Source organism: Olea europaea, chromosome 16 (genome assembly GCF_002742605.1).
Source record: "Olea europaea var. sylvestris chromosome 16, O_europaea_v1, whole genome shotgun sequence".
Taxonomy (NCBI): Eukaryota; Viridiplantae; Streptophyta; class Magnoliopsida; order Lamiales; family Oleaceae; genus Olea; species Olea europaea.
In genome coordinates this window covers 20,678,351-20,702,002 of record NC_036252.1, presented here as the reverse complement: position 1 = coordinate 20,702,002, position 23,652 = coordinate 20,678,351, and the positions used below count along the sequence as shown (strand labels likewise).

Genomic DNA, 23,652 nt, shown 5'->3' with positions numbered 1-23,652 from the left:
TGCAAAATAGTTTGTATAATCTCGTATATTTCTTATTCAAACATGAAATATACTAACATATTTTTTCTAAATGACACGATACTGTTATGCAATTGTAAAAATAATTTGTAATTATTTTCTTATATCATGAAAATATTTTTAGATATTGCTTCAAAAACTAAAATTCATACGCTAATAAAAATACGATAAATACAAAATTTTGCACGCACAACATTTGCGATTTTTTTTTTTTTGTGATAGCAGTTTCCTTTTTTCCTTTCTTTTTTTCCCCGCTTTCCCTATTTTTGTTTTCTTTTTACAGAGATTTGAATCTAAATTATTGAAACAAGGGTTTTTTGTAAGTAAATATAGAATTTTGCTATGAATTGAATGTATGTTGGTTTGATTTTATTGTGTGGTTCTAGGTTGATTTTTTTTAGAGGGTATTATCATTTCGTTTCTAACACTAACTTCTTCTTTCCTCTAACTTCTCTTAAAAATGGGAAGGAGATGACACTATTTCATTGAACAATAAATGAATCACATGATACTGCACAAAATGAAAAATGACCTTTTTTTTTGGGTCTTCTTTATTTTCATCACGCATCACCTCCTCTTTACGCAACCGTCCATATTTGTCATTTTTCCCTAATTTCCTCCATTTCTCAAAACAACCTCTTATGCTTCTTTCCTTCATTCTCCCCTTTCTTCTATTCATTTCTTCTTTTCTTTTCTTTTATTTCATTTTCCAAATATTTTGTCTATATGGTGTTTAATTTCATCTTCTCAATGCTTAACATTCTAGAAGTTCTAACCCTCTATTTTTTTCTTTTACGGAGGTTTGAAGCTTCTATCATAGAACAATCAAAGGAATTATTGAAACGAGGTTTTTGGTAAGTAAATATAGAATTTTGCTATGAATTGAATATATGTTGGTTTAATTTTATTGTGTGGTTTTACGTCGATTTATAGGGGTATTATCATTCCATTTTAATCGTTCTCGAAAGATTAAAGATTATTTTACGAGGCAAGCCAGGAATTATGGCAAAGGATGAAGTGATTCTAATGGATCACTTAGGTTGGAAAAAAGCCCACGTCTTGAATTTTTAATGATGTTTGTTTTTTTTTTTCATTTCTATTGTTGAAAGGTAAATAGCGTACGTTTCTTGTTTGTTTGTGATTATACTGTTGTTTTAGCTCATTCATATTATCTCTTCAAACTGGTTAGGCAAATAAGGTGAAGAAAACCAGAGAACAAAAAAAGAAAAAAAAAGATTTTGGTTTAGTCCATATTCTTGAAACAGCCAGTTATTTGAGTGTGTGTGCAGGAGTATTTTAGTCGATTCTTTACTATTATCGTATACCATAATATTAAAGATGATAAACAATGAATGAAGAAAGAAAAAAAATTAAAGAAGAGAAAAAACGACAACAACAACATTTGCTCCGGACGGTCGGGGTTGCTCTGAAGTATTTTTTGTTTTTAGCTTTTTTTTCCCTTTCTTTTAGCAATTTTATTTATTTATTTTAGCTTTTTATTTAAAGTAGAAATATGAGATTTCTGGTAGAATTTATTAAGTGGTCATCAAATTTGTTAAATTCTAGAAGTTAGATTCCTTTTTGATTTCCTAATTCTATGAAATTTTTAAATTAAGTTGTTTACGAATGCCTTCTAGTGATAAAGAATATAGATTAATAATAGTGTATTTTCATATATAAGTTAGAAAATCATAGAGAATTATATATACAAAACTCCCCCGAATAGCTCGTAGAGTTCAAGATTGTCCGAGGAGTTCAAGTCTCCAACTCTCCGCACTGTGCCGCAACACCTCCGTACAGTGTGAAGAGTTAGCGTGAACTCTCCGGACTGTGGGGAGAGTTCAAGCGAACTCTCCACACAGTCCGAAGAGTGTGCGGAGCATTGTTTGCTCCGCAAATTTTTTATTTATTATTATTATTTTTTCATCACTACAAATCCATCTCCAAAAATCCTTGCTCTCTCTCTCTCTCCCCTCATCAGTTCAACTCTTATCTTCCTATCTCTTTATATGTTATTTCAAATTCTCTTAATCGATCTAAGAATACAATATTGTTATGGCAAGTGCAACAAGAAGCTAGCGAAGAAGCTAATAGAGAAAAAGGGTTAAGAAATTTCTCTCATCCGCATTGTCCCATATTCCAACCACGAAATGTAAAAGAAAAAGATTGAAGAAAAATCAAATAAAAAGGTGCTTTTGTTGGGATTTTGACTTTCTTTGGGCGAATCCATTTCATAGCATTTCTGGGATGAATTTAACTTTTTGTTAATTATTTTAAATTTCTGGCATGACATTTCTTAACATTCTGCTCGATTATGTTTTTAATTTAGTTGCATATTATTGCCTCATATTCTTTGACAAAAATCCTTTGGCAGGCGTTTCCCTATATATGTTTAAGATTCGGATTTTTTGTAATTTGGGTTTTAGATTGAGCTTGGTTCCATTATATATTATGATCAAAATGTGGCTTCAAAAGGATGAATGAAACTAGATAAATGTTTGATGAAATGCTTACGAGAGAGGAGGAGGTTACTGATCATAATATTAGGCTTTTAAATGTTTGACTTTTAATTGATCAAAATGCAAGAAATGATTTTTCATTTTTTCCCTTTTTAACAATAAGATTTTTTAAAATTTCTTAGCATTGTAAATGGCAATTTTCATGTTAGTTTTAAGGATCTATACGGAGAGCTCTTTGAATTTGGTCGATTTTATCTTCTTAAACATACTAGCCTTTTGTGATGTTTGTTTATAGATATCATTATGGATGCCTTTAGAGAACAAATTATTTTGTTTGAGTAAAGTGTTTAAGCTGACTTGACATTGATTAGCACATTACAGAGACAGTTGCTTTTAGAGTTTTAAAATCAAATTACAAAGGCACAGGTACTAAACGAAGAGGGATAGATTTAAATTTAAAGAGGTCTTGACTCCAAGGAAAATGAATACATCAGCTATGTAGTCACTTTCAATATAATCTTTAATGTGATTGGATGAAATAATAATTAATTATGTGTGTTATTCAATAAGAAAATATCAAAATCTAATCAACCACCCTCATTAATCCAGTAATTTAAGCAGAAGCATTTCAATTTCCAAAAATTGATTATACACAGAATATGATAATAATTACTAATTTCTCCTAATTTCTACAGGATGTGTTCGACCTACTGCCAAATTTCGTGTCCGAGTTAATTAAATCTTTTGCAAGTAAAGTGGCTAAATATATATTGATATTTTCTTTAATTTCCAGTTCACATCTGCATTGTTAGTTAGGATTCTGAAGACAGTTCTTTAATGAATTTATTCTTAGCTTCCGCTTTCAGTGAAAACAAATGATAAGATGCTAGTCATATATCTCTCGTCCCTTATCTAAAATGTGATTGCTCTACATAACTTGATCAACAACAAGGTGAGATATTCTTGAATTGTGCCTCAAAATTTTCTATTTTACCGTCTGTTATTAACCTAACTACTAGATCTATATAAATTTTTGAATCCTGATGTTCATAGTGGATATTCAGTAATCTTTCTTGAGCTGGGCTATATCTAATCATGTCGACAATTAACATATCGATTTAATGGTTATTGTTGGGTATATTAATGTATGTTGGAATTAAAGATTATGCTTATGAATTGATTGTAATGCATCATAATATGCTCTCAAGACTCTTGAATAATGCAATAAATTTTCAACATTTTTTCTTTTTTAACATCTACAATTTCTAAATTATTAAAAATACAATAAATATAACATTCGTGCAACGCACATGACAAGTACTAATAATTTATAAATGGGAAGTGCTATATACATAATTATCTAAATAATGGTGTCCATAATTTAACATGGTATTGGATCCAACATTTAATTCAAATTTTACACTTACACATCAATAATCGAATGATTGACACGTTGCATTATGTATATCATTATGTGTGATAATTACGTAAAAATAAATTTTAAGCCGGTGATATTTGATAGGCTCTTACCATATGTCAGTCTCAATATCTTCAAAAAATCGGCGGTCCTCCCGCTTGTTCATATTAATCACGGTAGTACACTCGCGGTAGCGGCAAATGTCGACGGCAGGCGCATCAGTAGTAGTAGTTAACCACAAAATAGTCAATCTCAACCGGAGGAAGTCTACGCTACTATCCTCTTCGTCATCCTCATTCATCAGCACCAAATGTCCTCCGTACAGATACTACGGGTCCCACAAAAGGAATTCTCATTATTCCCTCACTGCCTTCAAATTCAAACGCCCATTCTCTTCTGTAATGGAATGGCAAGATTGCACGTAATAAGAAATCCCTTTCTTCTTTTTCTTGAATTAGCAAAGTTTTCTATTAGTTTGCCATTTCTTGAATTTATTTTTACATTTAATCCAAGCGATTTACTTGCCTTGGTGCTATGCTAGGAGTTTGAGTTGCCTGCTTGCATATTATGCATTAGAATTTAGAATCAAAGAAATTTGCATTTCTCTTTTGGTTCTAGAATAAGATCCTCATTTCATCAATTCATTCTGCAGGGTCAAGATGGAAGTGGGTGTTCCCACTTCTGTTGCTTATAAATGTTACGCTGATCGTGAAGCAATTCCTCAATGGATGGCCTTCATTCGGTGAGTAAAGGTGAGCCAGTATACACATTCTTTTTGCTTGGCCACCTGGGCAATTGGTGTTTTTTGTCATTTAAGTTGTCTCTGTGGCTAATTTTTAATTAGTATATCGAGTTTCTGCTTTATGGAAAAAATTGGCAAAATTTCAAATTGTGGTTAGATAAAATATGCTGTACCTCTTCATCAAGCCATCTGGTTAAACTTCATTTATTGGTATGATATTCTAGAGCTGAGTCCCATACACTTTGATGTTACTGTAATCTAATCTACAAGAGGTTGATAAAAATCTGGTGCCATATTTTGGCATATGATGTTATTCTAAGGATGTAAATTGTTAACGGATTATGTCTTCTCAGGATGAACTTGGTTATTGCCGAAAGGTATAGTATTTACATCTCGACTTATCACCAAAAAGAACGTTCTATCTGTTGCCTGTTTGTGGTTAGTCCCCATGCTATTCTTTTTTTTTGGATGGTATGTGTGCCATTTTTTTCATTTTTTTGGGGTTGGGGGGGTGTGTTTTGTTTTTTTTTTTTTTTTTGGGGGGGGGGGGGGGGGGGGGGGGCTTCAACATGACATTTAGTTCAAGAATAGTGTTATGTTGAGTGCTCAAGAGAATTCAATGATTTGACTTCAACATTTTTGTTTGATCTTGCCAACATTTTCGGATAGGTGTCAAGGGACATTGACTTATGAACACACACAGATATTGCCCTCCCAAACCCTTTTAACTAGGTCCAAAATGATAACAGTCAAGCAGCTGATGGACTAACACCTTTTTTTTTTTTTTACCTTATCAATATTTGAGCTGTGTATGTCATGACATGGAACGAGCATTTCTGTGTGCATGAGAGATCACAGTGTAGATGTTATGAAAATGTAAATGACATAAACGTGTCAAGTTCTGAATTTTGCATTCACCTACTCAATTCTAATATTATATATGTCAATCAGAATGTTAATAATCACTTAATTAATCAATCATATGCTCAGGCTTCAGATTTCTACGGTCAATGAATATGATGTTGGATTTTGTTTTCTAGATTCTGGAGGATAAGCCTGACCTATCACGATGGTCACTGAAGTATCAAGCATTTGGGCATGATATTGAATTTTCTTGGCTTGCTAGAAACATGCAGGTAACTTCCAAGAAGTTTTATATCATCAGAAAACTTCTTTATTATCTTTAACTCATTTTTTTGAGGTACCCATCAAATTTGTCATGATTGTTTTCTTGCAGCCTATACCAAACCAGAAAATTCACTGGAGATCTCTGGAAGGTCTTCCTAACAGGTAATTGAAGTTGAGCCAAGGGAGAGCAGCAAACTTAATTTTACTCGACCTTTTCCTCATTATTTTATATTTTTTTGGTTAGTCCTATCAGTATTTTATTAGATTCTTTACATCTCAGTTTTCCGTATCATTTTATGCAAATTGATGAACGGTATTATATGGAGTAATAAAGTCATTGTTTTTTGAGGATGATTATCAATGCCTGAAAACTAGGTGTTTTTACTCTATATGAAAATCTTGTCAAAAGTTTATAATCACTTTCTCCTTTATTCTGCAAATAGAAACACCAAATAAGTGTGGGAATTTGGTTTTTATCAAGATATTTGACATGTGCCAGCCAAGCAACCCTGCAAGTCCATGCAAGTAATAAATAATGCCATGCGAAGCAACCACGGAAGTAATACATAATGTCAACGTGCTGGAAGTGGACATACAAAGACTTGGTCTTGGTCAAGTTTGTTCCAAGTCTGTTGATTCGTTTTAGCTTGTTACTGAATAAGTCCGAGTGGTTTAGTCTTGTTGATTATTTTTTCTAATCTGTAGCCTAGTTTTAGCATTATTGCTATCACTTTGAAGGCTATAAATAGCCTGACTGCATTCAATAAATGGCAATGAATTATTTGTTCAAGTATCTCTCCTTCATTCTTCTTCTACTCCCAATTACATTATTCTCTTTAATTCAAATTAATTCTCATCAGTGGTATCAGAGCGTAGTTCCTACCATGGACACTCGAATGCAGAATTTCACAATGATGTTAACGAAATTTTAGCACAGCATGAATCCAACTTTGATCAGGTGAATGCCACCTTACAAAGGGTGTTAACCGAACTTAAAGCTCTTTGAACGTCAAGCCCAAGCCCTAGCCATCCTGAAATGAACCCTTTGAACGAGAAGAATCCTCACACCCACATAATTCTCATTCTAACACCACCAACGACCATCCTCATCAATACCTCAAGTTGTCTTTCCCAAAGTTTAATGGAGATATCCGACTGGCTAGATCTACAAGGCTGAACAATATTTTGATTTCACAAGTATTGACCGGACCAACGAGTTCAGCTAGCCTCCTTCCATCTTGAAGGCATCGCCTTGCAATGGCACAGGTGGCTAACCAAATTTCGGGGACTACTTAAATGGGAGGAGTTCACCAAAGCAGTCCTTCTCCGCTTTATTCCAACTGATTACGAAGATCCACCGAAAGCTCTAACTCTACTCAATTAACCTCGAAATTGACCAAAATGAGAAGTGTACTTGACTTTACATGCCAAATGTGGTATTTAGTACAATTTCTTTTCATGTGTTCAAGATTTTCACAGAAGTAACATTTAAATGGTTTATCCTTTTCAAGCATTTGCTGTTGGATGCAGCTTTCTTATTCTTTAACTTGTCCTTAGATGCACTTGCCAGTTGTGTACTTCTAGTTCTCTCTTGCTTTAGTCTTTCTTCTTCTTGCACACAATATGAAATGAATTCATTAAGTGTACACTTTTCCTTTTGATAGCTGTAACTGAACTTAAATTAACTGAATTGTGCAGGAAGAGATCGAAACCGTATGCACGAGCAAGTCATCAGATAGCTCAAACTTTAATGCCGTTGGTTTTGAAGCAAGATGAAACACATCCATGATGTACTCTCATATTTTTCTTAGCCTTATACTTTAGTGAAACCAAGTTTGTCAAAAGTGTAATAGTTTCGACCTTATTGCTTTTTCGCAAAGCATTTTGGAATATTTCTTTAAAAATTCCTTTGTTGTTACCTTATTGGACACGACACTCCTGCATGTTGCTAAAATTTTATACTTCATGATCATAAGACTTGTGCAATTTGAACGATCCCACTTATTCGAGTTCCATTTTATTAGTGGATCTCTTATTCGTAAGAGTAGTGGATTTTTCAGTCCTTAACGTAAGGTCTAAATCCATGCTGCCAAGAACGATACAAACGTTCTATTTTCAGCCCTTAAACTTCGGTTCAAGCACAGAAATTGAATTAATGTTGATAGACATTACAGAAGTAGATGGATTAACCGAATAGAGAACCTAAACCTAAATCATATTCACATATGAATCGGTATTGGACAATCAATAATTTCAAATAATGGTGGATCACATCACAAGAGATCGAGCACAACATTGATATTTAGTCTTTTGATAGAAATATCAACTTTTAAGTGGTACTCTTGGTGTAGTAATCAAATATTAATAATAAATTCGGTCAAACATCAAGTCTATCTTTAGACCGACTCAATGCTCATATAATGGAAAGCTTTACAATTGTTGCATATTTATTAACATGTGTGCAAATAATTCGGCCTAATATTGACCTTCATTTGGGTCGATGAATATGCGCATGAATTATGTACACACAACCTTCTTAATATTCCAAATAAATTAATTTAGGGAAGAGAGGTTACTTTGGTAATATGTTGCTTCAACTAATCTATTTTAGAAAAATAGTTATGCGAAATAAATATGAAGTACTAAAATTTGAAATTGATTGCCCTTTTATATTTTTATTTTTCTCTTTTGTGGCAAAAATTGATGTTGAGGCTTCTCGGCTACCGTTTTGAACTAGAATTTCCTATAAAAAAAATAAAAAAACTCGAAATTTTGAATTTTAGGGTTAAAATTCATATCCTAAATTGAAAAATCTAAATTATAACTTTTAACCTAAATTTCTTTCTTGAAAAATTTTGAATTTTGGAATTTATGGCTAAAATTCATATTCCAAATTAAAAGACTCCGAAACTAAATTTATGAATTTCAATTACAAAATTCTGATAGGGCTCAAACTAAGAAAGTAAGAACGGAAATTAAAATGAATCTTTAATTGAAGAAGAACGATATAGCTAATTTTCTAACGGTTTCTCTCCCAGCACATGCTTTTCAACAGATTTTGTTATCCCTCCTTTCTTGATTCTTCTAGAATATGTGAAGTGTATAGGTGGCTTATCAATACTCCCGGGCTTCCAAGACACCTTGTCCTCAAGGTGGAAGCTTGGAAAGTGTTTAAGTATAGCTTCTGCTGAATCCCAGGTTGCCTCGGCATTAGGTAGATCCTTCCATTTTATCAGTATCTCTCCATCTAGACGTTCTCCCAAGACCTGATCACGCTCCACTATCCATTCAAGGTTTGCATCAAGATGAGATGGTAACAGTTGACTGGCCTCGGTTACCCCCACTGCTTTCTTCATTTGTGACACATGGAAGACTGGGTGTACTGTAGGAGTTGGAGGCAGTTTCAAAAGATATGCAACTGGCCCTATATGCTTCTCTACCTCAAACGGACCAAAATACTTAGGCCCCAATTTTTCATTTTCCTTTCTTGGCAATGAATGCAGGCGGTATGGTCACAGCTTTACATAAACCAAGTCCCCAATTGCAAACTGGAGATCTCTCCTGTGCTTGTCCGCTTCTCTTTTCATCCTCTCTTGAGCACGGAGGAGTTGGGACTTTAATTCTTCTTGCATAAGGTCCTGGTCTTTCAATTGTTGTTCCACCGTTGCTACAGTTGTGACCTGATTGCCATAGAGAATTAATGGAGGGGGTCTCAACCATACACTACTCGGAAGGGAGTTGTGTTTGTTGAAGAATGAAATGTGGTATTATACCAGTACTTAGCCTATGGAAGCCATAAACACCAATTTTTGGTTTGATCATAAGAGAAGCAACGAAGATAGGTTTCTAGGCGTCTATTAATTACTTCAGTCTGCCCATCGGTTTGAGGGTGATAGACCGTGCTTCAACGGAGGAAGGTCCCTTGCAGCCGAAATAGTTCAATCCAAAAATGGCTTAGGAATACCTTATCCCTGTCTGAAATAATGGAGCAGGAATTCCATGAAGTCGCACTATTTCCTTTACAAAAATTGCCGCGACTCCTGATATTGTAAAAGGGTGTTTAAGTGGCACAAAATGTGCGTACTTACTTAAACGATTCACCACTACCAAAATTGCATTGTATTAAGACGACTTTGGTATTCCTTCTACAAAATCCATTGAAATGTCATCCCAAATGAGATGGGGAATTGGTAGAGGTTGTAGTTACCCGGCAGGAGAAAGAGAATTAACTTTGTTTTGTTGACAAACTGGACATTCTTCTACAAATCTTTTTACATCCGCCTTCATCCCGGTCCAGTGAAAATTACTATTCAATCTTTTATAAGTGCGAAGGAACCCAGAGTGGCCTTCCATTGTGCTACTGTGGAACTCATGCAGTAGTGATGAAATTAATGTTGAAGAGCGAGATATTACCAATCGTCCCTTGTACAACAATCTTCTCTGTATGATTGAGTATCGTGGGTAAGTACCCGGATCCTCTTGTAGACTTTTCTTGATTTTGGACAGCACAAGATCCTTTTCCACTTCGGCTTTAATCAACTGCGTATCAAGTAATTTAGAGAAAATGAGTACCCCCAGTTCAACAGGGCAAGGAAGGCGTGATAATGCATCAGCTGCTTTATTTTCCAATCTAGGACCGTATTGAACCTCAAAGTCAAACCCCATTAGCTTAGTCACCCAACACTGAAAATCCCCCGAAATTACCCTTTGTTCTAAGAGGTATTTGAGGCTGCGCTGGTCTGTGCGAACAATGAACTTTCTTCCCAACACATAATGTCTCCTTTTTTGAATTGCCAACACAATGGCCATCAATTCCCTCTCATATATGGACTTCTGTTGAGACCTTGCCGACAACACTTGACTGTAGAATGCAATGGGCTGCTGGTTCTGCATGAGGACTGCACCTAATCTGAAACCTGAAGCATCTATCTCAATGATGAAAGGTTTCGAGAAATCCGGAAGGGCTAACACAGGAACCGTTGTCATGGCCTGTTTTAATCATTGAAATGATGCCTCGGCTTCCTCGTTCCAACCAAAAGAATCATTTTTCAATTGTTGTGTCAATGGCGAGGAGATGGCGCCATAGCCCTCTACAAACCTTCGGTAATATCTTGTTAGCCCTAAGAATCCTCGGAGCTCTCGCAGACTTCGAGGAGTTGGCAGTTAACCATGGCTGAAATTTTGTTTAGGTCAGCCGAAACCCCTTCCGTCGAGACCAAGTGGCCCAAGTATTCTATCTGGGGCTGGCCGAAGAGACATTTCCTCTTGTTTGTGCACAGTTGGTGCCTTTCTAATGCAGTAAATACCATATCCAGGTGTTGTTCGTGTGACAATGCATCCTTGCTGTACACCAAGATGTTATCAAAGAAAACCAAAACAAATTTCCTCATATAATTTCTAAATACCTAATTCATGAGTGACTGAAATGTTGCTGGTGCATTAGTGAGGCCGAACGGCATGAGTAGAAACTCATAATGTCCTTCGTGAGTCCTGAAAGCTATTTTGTGTACATCCTCCTTCCGAATCCTTATTTGGTGATAACCTGACTTCAAGTCCAATTTTGAGAATATTGTTGCCCCATAGAGCTCATCCAGTAGTTCGTCGATGACTGGAATAGGAAATCTGTTCGACACAATTACTTTGTTTAATGATCTATAGTCGACACAAAAACGCTAGCTTCCATCCTTTTTCTTTACAAAGAGCACGGGGCTAGAAAATGGGCTAACACAAGGTAGAATGATTCCGGCTTCCAGCATCTCCTTGACCAACTTCTCAATCTCATTTTTTTTGAAAATGCGGGTACCGGTAAGGTCGGACACTCACAGGCTCCGAGCCGTCCTTCAACGGAATGGCATGATCAACTTCTCGGGCTGGGGGCAACCCTCCTCTCTTCAAACACCTGGGGGCAACCCTCCTCTCTTCAAACACCTGCCCATGTTTTTGAAGTATCTTCAGCACTCTTGCAGGGAGTTCTACTTCCATTTTCGTCAGCTCCCCTTCTAAATGTCCACCTCCTATTTCTAGCCATAACCCCTGCCCCTCTGCTTGCAACGTTCTCATCATAATCTTCATTGAAATCCTTGATTTATTAAGCCCCAGTTCTCCTTTTAGTGTCATCCAAGCATCCCCCATTCGAAATTTTAATGGTCAATAACTTCCAGTTAACTTCCATGCTTCCTAGCGTGCCAAGCCATTGCATGCCTAGTACAACCTTGGTGTTGCCTAATTCCAGCGGCAAAAAATCTTCCACAATCGTGATCCCTTGCATTATCAGCACTACCCCTCTACATATTCCTTTTCCCTTCACCGATTCCCCTATGCCCATGACGACACCGTAGTTGTTTGTTTCAGTAGTTAGAAACCCCAGCTCTTGGACTTATTTCAGCGAGATAAATTTGTGAGTCGCCCCGTAGTCAATTAAAACTATTACCTCACGTGACCTGATTAATCCTCTTAATTTCATGGTACCCGGAGTGGCCAGCCCTATTGCGGAGTTAAGTGACAACTCCACCGTCTTTGTCACCTCTAGCGGCGGCCCTTCTACTGGATTTTCGAGCCCTGCCTCCCCTTTCTCTTCGTGTTCTTGTACCAGCAGTACCCGGAGCTCTCGATTTTTGCACCTGTGGCCTACTGTTGGATTTTATGCCCAATATTAAAGAGATGGAAAAGATAATCAACACAAGAATTTACGTAGTTCGGCGGTGTGCCTACGTCCACGAGAACGAAGTGGAGATTTCTTTTTATTCAGTAGTGAAATTATTTATACTAACCCTAGCCTGGGCCCATATAAGACTTTAAGACCCGTACAGAAAATACCCCTATACCGTACAAAATCATGTATCACGTCATGGACGTTGAGTCTCCGGCGGAGGTTTGGGAGAAATTGGAGAGTCGTTATATGTCGAAGTCTCTCACGAACAAGCTACATTTGAAGCAGCGGCTGTACGGGCTGAAGATGTTGAAGGGTACGTGTCACACCCCCAAATTAATATTGATATCTATACACAACTTAGACATAGAATTTTACATATATATATATTTTTTTGAGTTTGTTAACTTCTAATCACCTGTGACACAATCATATAATATATCAAAACCCAAAATCATATCGTCATAATCCAACATATATATTCAGAGCTTATAAACATGTCTACAGACCATTTCAAAAGTACACTATATAGGATTCCAAAATATAACCCTACAGATGGCAGCCTACAAAATAACCCTACAGGTCGTCATCCATATATATTGAACTCTGGAATCCTGTAGGAGCTCCACAGCTAGCCATGCTCTCTATGTAGTTCCATGTTTACCTACAATGCAAGAACTACATAAGCCAATGCTTAGTAAGCAAAATCATGCATGTCCTGAACATGAGTAATAATGACATATGACACCATGCCATTTATTTTAAATATCACGATAAAAAGTATCATATTTCAATATTCGTCAAAGTCGACTAGAAATCATTTCAATTGAAATCTTTCATTTCATTGGGCCCTGACCTACCTACTATGCACCGGATAGAGCTCTGCATAATATCAATATTAATAATCAAATGGCCAATATGAAATCGACACTGACAAGTGGACCATCCTCTCGGGACCACTAGAGGCCCATCCCCTTACTACCCCTATGATCACCCAAGAAGTCTCCCACCCGGCAGCGCCAATAATCATAATATCACTAGGGCACAGTCGAGTGGTCCGCCCTCCCGTGATCACCAAAGGCCCATCCCCTATCTACCTTTGCAATCACCTAAGAAGTAACACCCGCAATGCCAAACATATCACATAAGCATGCCTCACATGCCTCGGTGCCCTAGTAGTGGTCAATAAAATATTTATAATGAAACTCACTTTGAAATCATATTTTGCATGCAGGATTTTCAACCATGTTACATGTCGTGCATGCATATGAAAATACTCATAAATGACGTATTTAATAAAAATCGGTGTCAATAGGTTACGCAACCTCATACTCAATGATCGTAACCACCATATGATGTGCTATAAGCCTCTTATCAAAGTTATGTAGATATTTCAATATTACTATGTCACATATACTAGGTTCTTGCATCGTAGTTGCAAATAGATTTTCACTTACCTTTCGCCTTTATGTGTGTAAGCTCCTATGGAGTGTGTATCAATTCCCTTTTTCGCTCAACGTCAAAAAGTCGCCTGTATTATCATCTAATATTAAATACAATCCTCCATTTAATAATTTTAACACACACAATCCCAAAATACGTCCATTCACGCCAAAACAATTTAGACAAAATCATTATTTCAAGTTACCGATGGCATTACAAACTAATCCCATAAGTCTCGCTATTTCTCGAGTTTTCTAGGCCCAAGAGTTCAGTAGGGGACATCTAAATGTTGAAATCACATTAAATACCCAAATGGACAGAATCTGTTTTCTAGATTTCCATCACCGTCCACTCATTTTTCAAATTCTTTTTCATGTCTTTACCTACATTTAACGGCTCCCAAACTTTTACCACACACCTATAACATATATGTGAAGATAATCAGATCATAACATTGTGACAAATGAAGTGTTTGGAGCTTCAAAAACAGTCCATTTTCCACTACACAAAATCAGGCAGTTTTTCCCTTTGACTGTTTTCGGTTTCCATTTTATTATTATGATACCAACAGAATTCTAGGCCATTAAAATCATTTCTGCACTCCCTACTTACATATAAAAACGTTCATATTGATATATATAAGTTAAACACTAAGTATCATCCCAAAATCAAGGTATAAATCACTCAATCCAGCAATTCCTCATCTCTGTCCAGATTACTTTCTTTCAAATTCTTGCAATTAATTACCCCTATTTAGGCATCATAACATCATTAACAACACTCCAACTTAATCACAAACAAGTTCAGATGTTCAAGAAATCATAAACCCCTTAAGAAATAATAGAAACAAACCTTAAAACTGTAGAGTAACAAAGCTGTTCAGAAATTCCAGCTTCTTGTTTCTATTTCTCTTTGACTGTTTCACCCTCTTTTCACTTGGAATCACTTAGGGACGAGTTAAGGGAGTTAATATATTATCTAGGAGGTAAATGAGTGGTCTTTAAATCGTTGAAGTCGTGCATATTACTTAAGGATTAAGAATATCATGGGCTGCAACCACCTCAAGCAATCAAGGTGAGTCACTAAGCAGGAGCTGTCATCTTGGCTGTAATACTTGACTTTTCAACCATTATTTTTGTGTCCATTTATGATATTTAAGATATATATTCATCCTATATTAAGTCTTTGGGGATTAGACACGAAATTTATGCCTTAAGGTTGAAGCAATTATATATTAAAGTGAAAAGTCCCCTAGCATGAGCTGTCTAAGTAGGAGGTGGCTTCTTGCAGCCAACTTTGACTTCTCCTTTGCACCACATGGAGCCATATGTGACTTAGAAGAGTTATAAGTATCTTGTGTAAAGTTCTAAGGACTTATAGGACGTGTTGGAGGCTTAAGGTTGAAGGAATTAGAGGTTAAAGTGACAAGTCGTCACATGTTAAGTAGGTGTTGTCTCCTTTGATTAAATTCTGATTTTACATCTATCCTTGCAGCTATAAATCAAGTGTCATTGGTTTATTTTGATGTGCTTACAATCTATTTCACTTGCATTAAGATCCCAAAGTATTTTATAGATCTAATTTCTCAACTGTTCATTTAATTTCTTACCCAATTCTCAACCGATTTCAACAATTCGCACCTCAATATTTATAATGTCATATGAGACATATATTATTACGTTGTGATAATGTCACTTCATCCCTCATGTCCCAAATATGTGAATTACCTATCTAGGGTTTAAGGTGACCTCGATTAGCCGAATGGAAAGCTTGAACCTTCGTTGATACAAATTTTCGGCCTTTCAAATATTACATTACTTACCAAGCCAATCTCCAACATTTAGTTAATCTAACTTTCTATCCTAGCTCAATATAAAATTCACCACCTAGATCGAAGAGTCGAAGGTTATCACCATGTAAAGATTTTAAAGCCTTGATGATCAAATGCATCGTTTTAAGAGAAGGCAATCAGGAAATTGATACAAGCGACAATGTAATTAGCATGAAATGCATGAATCATATTGGCCAAATGTAGAACGTGAAGTTCGGGGTATTACAGTACGGATCTGATTCAACACACTAATGTGTTCAATCAAATCATCAGCGATCTATTGCGTCTTGAAATCAAGTTTGATGATGAAGACAAGGCAATGATTTTGTTGTGCTCACTTCCTCCTTCGTACGATCATCTGGTGACCACGTTGACGTGGGGTGAAGAGACTCTCGAATTGGAGGAAGTCACATCAGTCCTGTTAGCCTACAACCAGCGAAAACTGCGTACTGGTGAAACTTCACAAGGTGAAGGGTTGATCGTAAAGGGCTACCAGGATCGTGGGAGAAGGAAGGACTGGGGTGTTTCTTTTAGAGGGAACACAAGATCAAAATCTAGGAATCAAAATAAGAAAAACGTCAAGTGCTGCAAATGCCATCATATGGGCCACTTTAAGAGAGATTGTCCCAATAAGAAGTAGAGTGATGAAAGGAAAGGTGATGGGTCCTCAAACTCAGCTAGTGTTGTAGAAGGAGACTCGGATTCTGGAGATGGAGACATGTTATCAGTCTCTGCAAGTAATTCTGTAAAATTAAATGACTGTTGGATACTTGATTCAGCCTGTTCATATCACATATGTCCTCACCGGGATTGGTTTCATTCATATCGTTTTGGTAATTTTGGATCTGTTCTGATGGGTAATGATGCATCATGTAAGGTCATTGGAATGAGGTTCATAAAATTTAAAATGTTCGATGATGTGATAAGGACCTTAGAAAATGTTAGGCATGTACCTGAATTGAAAAAGAATCTAATTTCTTTAGGCACTTTAGACAGAAATGGTTACTCTTATAAGTCAGAGTGTGGGGCTCTAACAGTGAAGAAATGGGCTATGATTGTGATGAAGGGTCAGAAATTAATAGGGAACATCTACAAACTACTCGGGGATACAGTTGTAGGTGGAGTTGCTACAACAGAATTTGAGTCAGATGAGACTCTTCTATGGCATATGCGACTGGAACATATAGGAGAACGTGGCATGGTTGAGCTTCACAAGAGGAATTTGTTGAAGGGGGTAAAATCATGCAAGCTGAATTTTTGCAAGTTCTGTGTACTTGAAAAACAGTTCAGAGTACAGTTCAAGATGGGAAAGCACAAGACAGAGGGCATTCTTGATTACGTGCACTCAAATATTGGGGACCAGTGAGGGAGCTGTCCAAAGGTGGATCTCAGTATTTTATTACTTTCATTGATGACTTCTCTAGAAAAGTTTGGGTATATTTCATGAAGCACAAGTCTGAAACTTTTGCCAAGTTCAAATTATGGAAAGCAGAAGTAAAGAACCAGATGGGCAGAAAAATTAAGTATCTGAGGACAGATAACGGTACAGAGTATACAGATTCACAATTTCTGAAATTTTGTGAGGAGCATGGTATTCAGCGGCACTATACAGTTCGCAAGACACCGTAACAGAATGGTGTTGCAGAAAGGATGAACAGAACAATTGCAGAATGGGCAAGATGTTTGAAGCTGAATGCAGGGCTCTCGAAGAATTTTTGGAAAGAAGCAGTGAACATGGCATGTTATGTCATAAACAGATCACCACGAGCAGCACTAGATGGGAAAGTTGCAGAGGAAGTTTGGACAGGTAATGAAGTTGATTATTATGAATTGAGAGCATTTGTTTGTCCGGCTTATGTGCATGTATCTAGTGATCAGCGATCCAAACTTGATCCAAAATCAAGAAAATGCATTCTTCTAGGCTATGTAAAAGGTGTAAAGGGATACAAGTTTTGGAATCCAGAGGCAAGAAAGATGGTGATAAGTAGGGATGCAGTATTTGATGAAGCATTCATGCTTAAAGCTTCTACAGATAAAGAGGAGCTCAATTTAGACGAGGGCAGAGGTAAAAGCCAAGTGGTGCAAGTAGAGCTAGACAATGTTAAGACATAAATTAATGTTCAGGGAGCAGATAGTTCTGGGTCAAAGGTGGAGCAGTATCATAGTGTTGCCTTAGATAAACCACATCGCACTATCAAGCCACCAGCAAAGTATGGATTCGAGGATTCGGTTTCTTATGCACTCATTACTAGCAATAGTGATCCTATAACTTTTCAGGATGCCATTGGTAGTCAGGAGAAAGGTAAATGGATAGAGGCTATGACGGAGGAAATTGAGTCACTGCATAAATATGATACTTGGGATTTGGTGGAGCTTCCAGAGGGGAAGAAACAGATAGGGTGTAAGTGGGTGTACAGAAAGGAAGGAGAAAGATACAAGGCTCGATTAGTAGCAAAGGGATACTCACAGAGGAAGGGAGTAGACTATGATGAAATTTTCTCCCTGGTCGTCAGACACACCTCCATCAGATTGTTTTGGCAATGGTGGCTAATTTTGATTTGGAGTTAGAGCAGTTGGATGTGAAGACTGCTTTCCTTCATGGTGATTTGGAGGAACAGATTTTCATGGAACAGCCGGAAGGGTTTTTGGAACCAGGAATAGAGAACCTTGTGTAAACTGAAGAAGTTTTTATACGGATTTAAGCAGTCTCCACGGCAATGGTACAAGAAGTTTGACTCTCATATGATTTAGATTGGCTACAGTCGTTGTGAGTATGATTGTTGCGTCTACTGCAGAGTTCTTGAGGCTAACTCATATATTTTCTTGATGTTGTATGTAGACGACATGCTAATTGTTGCTAAGAACATGAATGAGGTAGACAAATTGAAATCTTTGTTGAGCAGTAAGTTTGATATGAAAGACTTGGGACAGGCTAAAAAAATTCTTGGCATGGAGATCAACAGAGATAGGAAAGCCAGAAAATTATAGGTGTCTCAGAAAAATTATTTGAAGAAAGTGTTAGAGAGGTTTAGCATATTAGATGCAAAATCAGTTGACACACCACTTGCAAATCACTTCAGATTGTCTAATAATCAGTGCCCAAAGAGTGAAGAAGATGTTGCAGCGATGTCAAAGGTACCATATGCCAGCGCAGTTGGATGTTTGATGTATGCAATGGTGTGTACCAGACCAGATTTAGCACATGCAGTCAGTGTGGTTAGTAAGTATATGGCTAATCCTGGTAGAGAGCATTGGATAACTGTAAAGTGGATTTTCAGATACTTGAAAGGTACAATGGAGTGCGAGATCATGTTTGAGAGGCAACATGGTGATATTTTAGTTCAAGGATATGTAGATGCAGATTATGCAGGGGACTTGGATGACAGAAGGTCCCATACAGGTTATGTTTTCACATTCGCAGGTGGGCCCATATGTTGGAGATCAATGGTGCAATCACTTGTGGCATTATCTACAACTGAAGCAAAGTACATGGCGACAACTAAGGTAGCCAAGGAATTATTGTGGTTGAAAGGGCTTGTCAGGGAACTTAGGATCAAGCAAGATGGAATGAAACTGTACTGTGATAGTCAAAGTGCCATCTTCCTAGCGAAGAATTAGATTTATCATGCAAGAATCAAGCACATTGATATGAGATTTCATAAGATAAGAGAGTTGGTTACTTCAAGAAAACTGTTGTTAGAGAAGGTGCATACCTCTGAGAATGCAGCGGACATGATAACAAAGCCAATCGCAATGGATAGGTTCAAGCACTGTTTGAACTTGATTAACATCTCTAGGTGTTAGAGAGGATGTGTTCCAACCCATTCGTCTTAGATGGTGTGGTTTTTCCAGGTTATGTTTTTTCTCCTAAGGGGTGAATATTCGCCAAGGTGGAGATTGTTATGCATGTGACTCATATAGAGTGGAACACAGGTCCTGGATCAAATGGGCCGCTGCCGGCGCGGAGCGAAGTGGAGTGAGAGGAGCGGCCCATTTGATCCAGGACCTGTGTTCCACTCTATATGAGCCACATGCACAACACCTACTGTATACTTCTCACAACGGAAACACAAGTCCTTATCTCGCCTTGTCCTCCATTTTGCATCAGACATGCGTTTAATAGGTATTTCTCTCTGACTGCTCACAAATCTGTCAACCACCATCACCGTCTTCGTAGGGAACGAACCTATTTTGATTTGGTTTGGATTGCTTTTGAGATTTTTTTGGGCTGTGAGTTCCTTAACATTCTTAAGCACCATGTTTCGGTCCCCACTTTTTGGGCCACTTCCATAAGCTGGCACAATTCTTTTGGGCCCAATAACCTGACCTCAGCCCTGATTTTCGGTAAGAGCCCATTTACAAAAGTACTCTCCAGCACTTCATTGGGGAGGTTTTTCAACGGGGCTGTCAGAACCTCAAATTCTCTTCTGAAATCCGCCACCGTCCTACCTTGGCTCACCGCCAAAAACTTCTCACATAGACTGCCTTCCTGGGTCAACCGAAAACGTAGCAGTAGTTGGTTTCGAAATTCCTACCATTCCAGGAGCGGCTTCCTTGCTTCAACCCATTCTGGCCATGAAAAGGCATCACCTTCCAGACTTACTCCCACTGTTCCTATTTTCTCCGGCTCCGACAGTCAATTGATCTCAAAGTATCTCTCCGCACGGAAGAGCCACCCATCTGGATCCTCCTCATTGAAAATGGCCATTTCTAGTATCCTCACCCTTCTCCAATTATCCACTTCCCTATCATGATCTACGGCAGTTGTTACACTTCCTTGGCTGACTTCTCCTAAACCTTCTGGCCACTTTCCTCGTTCTATCGTTCGTTGGTCACCTACAACCCCTGGGGGCAGGGTCGGAGGTAATTGTTCTGTAGTAATGCTTCCTAATCCACCGCCTTCTGAACCTCATTTCGTCCTTGCCCTTGGATTCGAGAGTGCCTTAATTGTTTTCCTGGTCTTTTCCAATGATTGCATCATTTTGGCTACGTTCTGCCAGCTGTTCCATTGACCGTTCCAAGCTTGGAAGTCGCTGCAGCTCAGACTTCACTTCATCCATCTCTTTCTCCATGGATTCTAGCCTGCCGTCTGTTTTTTTTTTTTGGGCCATCAGGATGCACATGTTCTGATACCAATTTGATAGGGCTCAAACTAAGAAAGTAAGAACGGAAATTAAAATGAATCTTTAATTGAAGAAGAACGATAACAACAGAGGAATTACATGAAAAGAACAGTGACCACAAGACTCTATTTCTCACTTACTAATTTTTCCATCTTCCTTCCCTACTAACTCTATTTATAGCTAATTTTCTAACGGTTTCTCTCCTAGCACATGCTTTTCAACAGATTTTGTTTTCCCTCCTTTCTTGATTCTTCTAAAATATGTGAAGTGTATAGGTGGCTTATCAAATTCTTCCTCTAATCCCAATGTTTAACATGAAGTCGACTATGATACCACTTGTTGAAACTTTAAACTTTAGAACTTGAAACCTAAATTCCTTTATTGCCAATATCCTCCATGTCAAATCACCAAGAAAATTAATAATGTGGAACATATCTTAATTCTTTGAGAATGATTATTTATTACTAGATCTTAATTCCGAATCTTAAATTTTGAAACTTGAAATGCCATCTTTTTATCTTTGGTTTCTTCACTTTTAATCTTGAATTTAGTCTCCTTTGATTCTTGTTATTGGTTTTGCTTCTTGATTCATAATTTTGATTCTTTAATTTCTTTCCCTTGATTCTTGATTATGGGTATTGGATATTTCTCTTCAATATGCTTTCTCTTGTATTCTTGTATTGATGGGATAACACAAAGAATGAGAAGTTATTTATGAATTGGTGACCATAATCCTACATATATTCATAAGTATTTCGCCCATTATGAAATAACAATTATAAAGGAACTTGGTCTTTATACATATAATTCGACCCACACTTTATTTGGATATCCTAAGCCCAACTATTTAATTCTTTATTAGATCACTTTAATTTTGGACTTAACTTTACGATAACCTTATGCACAATTAATTACATATGCAGCTCACGTGACAAATTAAAATTTTCCCAACAATGTGTTATAATGGAGCATATAAAGATTCTTGAGGAATTAAAGCTTCCCATTAACTCACACAATATATAGAAAGAGAAGAATTAAAGAAATCTTTATACAATCCAGTTGAATCCCATCTCCTATATTCTATTTGCAGAGAAAGTTTTATTTTCTACTTATTTCTTCAAGTCTTCCCAAACTGAATGAAGTGGTGTTCTTGAATGTGCCATTTGCTAACTAATGACTATTTGTCAGGTTGCATAAAGGTTTTATGAATCTTTTTATTACATGTGTCACAAGCTAAAAGTAAATATAAAGAATTTTTTAACCACTTTCCAAATGTCCAGTCCAAGTGTATATAAGCTGTGACTGTATCTAGATTTATGCGAATGGCGAACCAGGGGGGAGGGAAGGCCGCCACTCCTCGGGATTAGTCGGACGAAACTTGGGGCACTTGAATCATAAAAAAAAAAAAAAAAAATAATAATAATAATAATATAAAGAGTTTTATATTTGTATGCATAAGAGATCACAGCGTTGATGTTACGAGAATGTAAATGACAAACCTGAGCCGTTAGCTTTCGTCTTCAGTCTTTCTAATGTTAATTTGCTTCTATGTTCAAAAATGGTTGTGGTTATGTCTGTTGTGCTCCTCTAACTTAGAAAGGGAACAGTCCATTTTTTATCATGTCATGACAGTGCCATTTGCATGATTTTCTGTCATTGTTTTGTGTGTGAAGTACAAGAGGCCACGGGCAACCTTGTTATTCTGTACTTCAGGATTTTAAGGAATATTTATCTTTCAATAAAACAATAAAATGAACAAGATAACACTTGGGATGTGCTTGACACTAAGTTCTATGTTGCAGGGGAGCTGTGCGGTTTTTTCCTAAAGGCACTTCCTCGTGCTTGATTGAAGTATGACTTCTTCTAACAATATCCACTTTATGCTAATTTTGTTGGGGGGTTTTGTATTGCTTTGTGAAATACACTTGTATATTAGTGCTTGATCACCTTCCATTGCATCCCGCAGTCGTGCATTTTCACTGTTGAACTCACAACTTTATTAAGTTAATAATTGTGGATCAATCATCTACAGTATAGCCTTATAAATGGATGCATATGTGGAATATGTAATAGTATTAAAATTACGTCTTGGCTTGTTCATTGGGTGGGAGAAAAACCACTGAAATCAGAGATGATGTTCTCGTTTCTCTTCACATTTCGTCTCTCCAAATACTCCACTTCTCCTTACAAATGGGATTTTCTTCTATTTCAGCTTACTGTTTCATACGAAGTCCCTCAACTTTTGATTCCAGTGGCTTCTGTAAGTATTCTTACACAACTGTAGAAGGCATTGCTTTGCATTCAAAGCCTTACATTAAAACATGGCTAAAAGGACTAAATATTTTCTGACAACAAATAATAAAATAAAAATGAATTGTTATGTGAAATCTTAGAAGTTCCATAAAAATATATCATTCTTATTAGTTTTTATACACTTTTTACATGAATGAAACAATTCAACAAATTTTACTTATTTTTCTGTTTATGTAGGCATTGGAACCCTTTTCTTGAAAGCTTGCTAGTCCGTGAATTGGAACGGTTTGCAAAGTTTGCTAAAAGCTATTCTGCTGATTGACGGCTTTCTCTGATTTTAGTTCCTAAACTATGCAAATGAACTGATAATAGATACTGAAAATGTGAAGACTTTTGTCTCGTGTGAAGATAATGAATTCATTTATTGACAAAATAGACACTTCTAATATCTTACTGGAGTGGACTTGCGTCGTTTGTTTCATGCCGTTTATCAATAAGCATCATGTCCAAGTTAGAAATACCATTGACAGAATACTGCTTATTGCAGCACCAAGGGGTGTCATTCAGTAGAAAAATTGGAGACAAGAAA

At 36.9% G+C, this 23,652-nt stretch overlaps 1 protein-coding gene across 1 annotated transcript; it reads left to right on the top strand.

The window, feature by feature from the left end:
• Positions 1 to 4,036: 4,036 nt before the first annotated feature.
• Positions 4,037 to 23,537, top strand: LOC111412462. Its single transcript, XM_023043395.1, is given in 5 exon segments — positions 4,037 to 4,315; positions 4,547 to 4,646; positions 5,677 to 5,772; positions 5,874 to 5,926; positions 22,613 to 23,537. Coding segments are annotated over 5 exon segments (525 nt in total). The 5' UTR covers positions 4,037 to 4,094; the 3' UTR covers positions 22,668 to 23,537.
• The last annotated feature ends 115 nt before the right edge of the window (positions 23,538 to 23,652 follow it).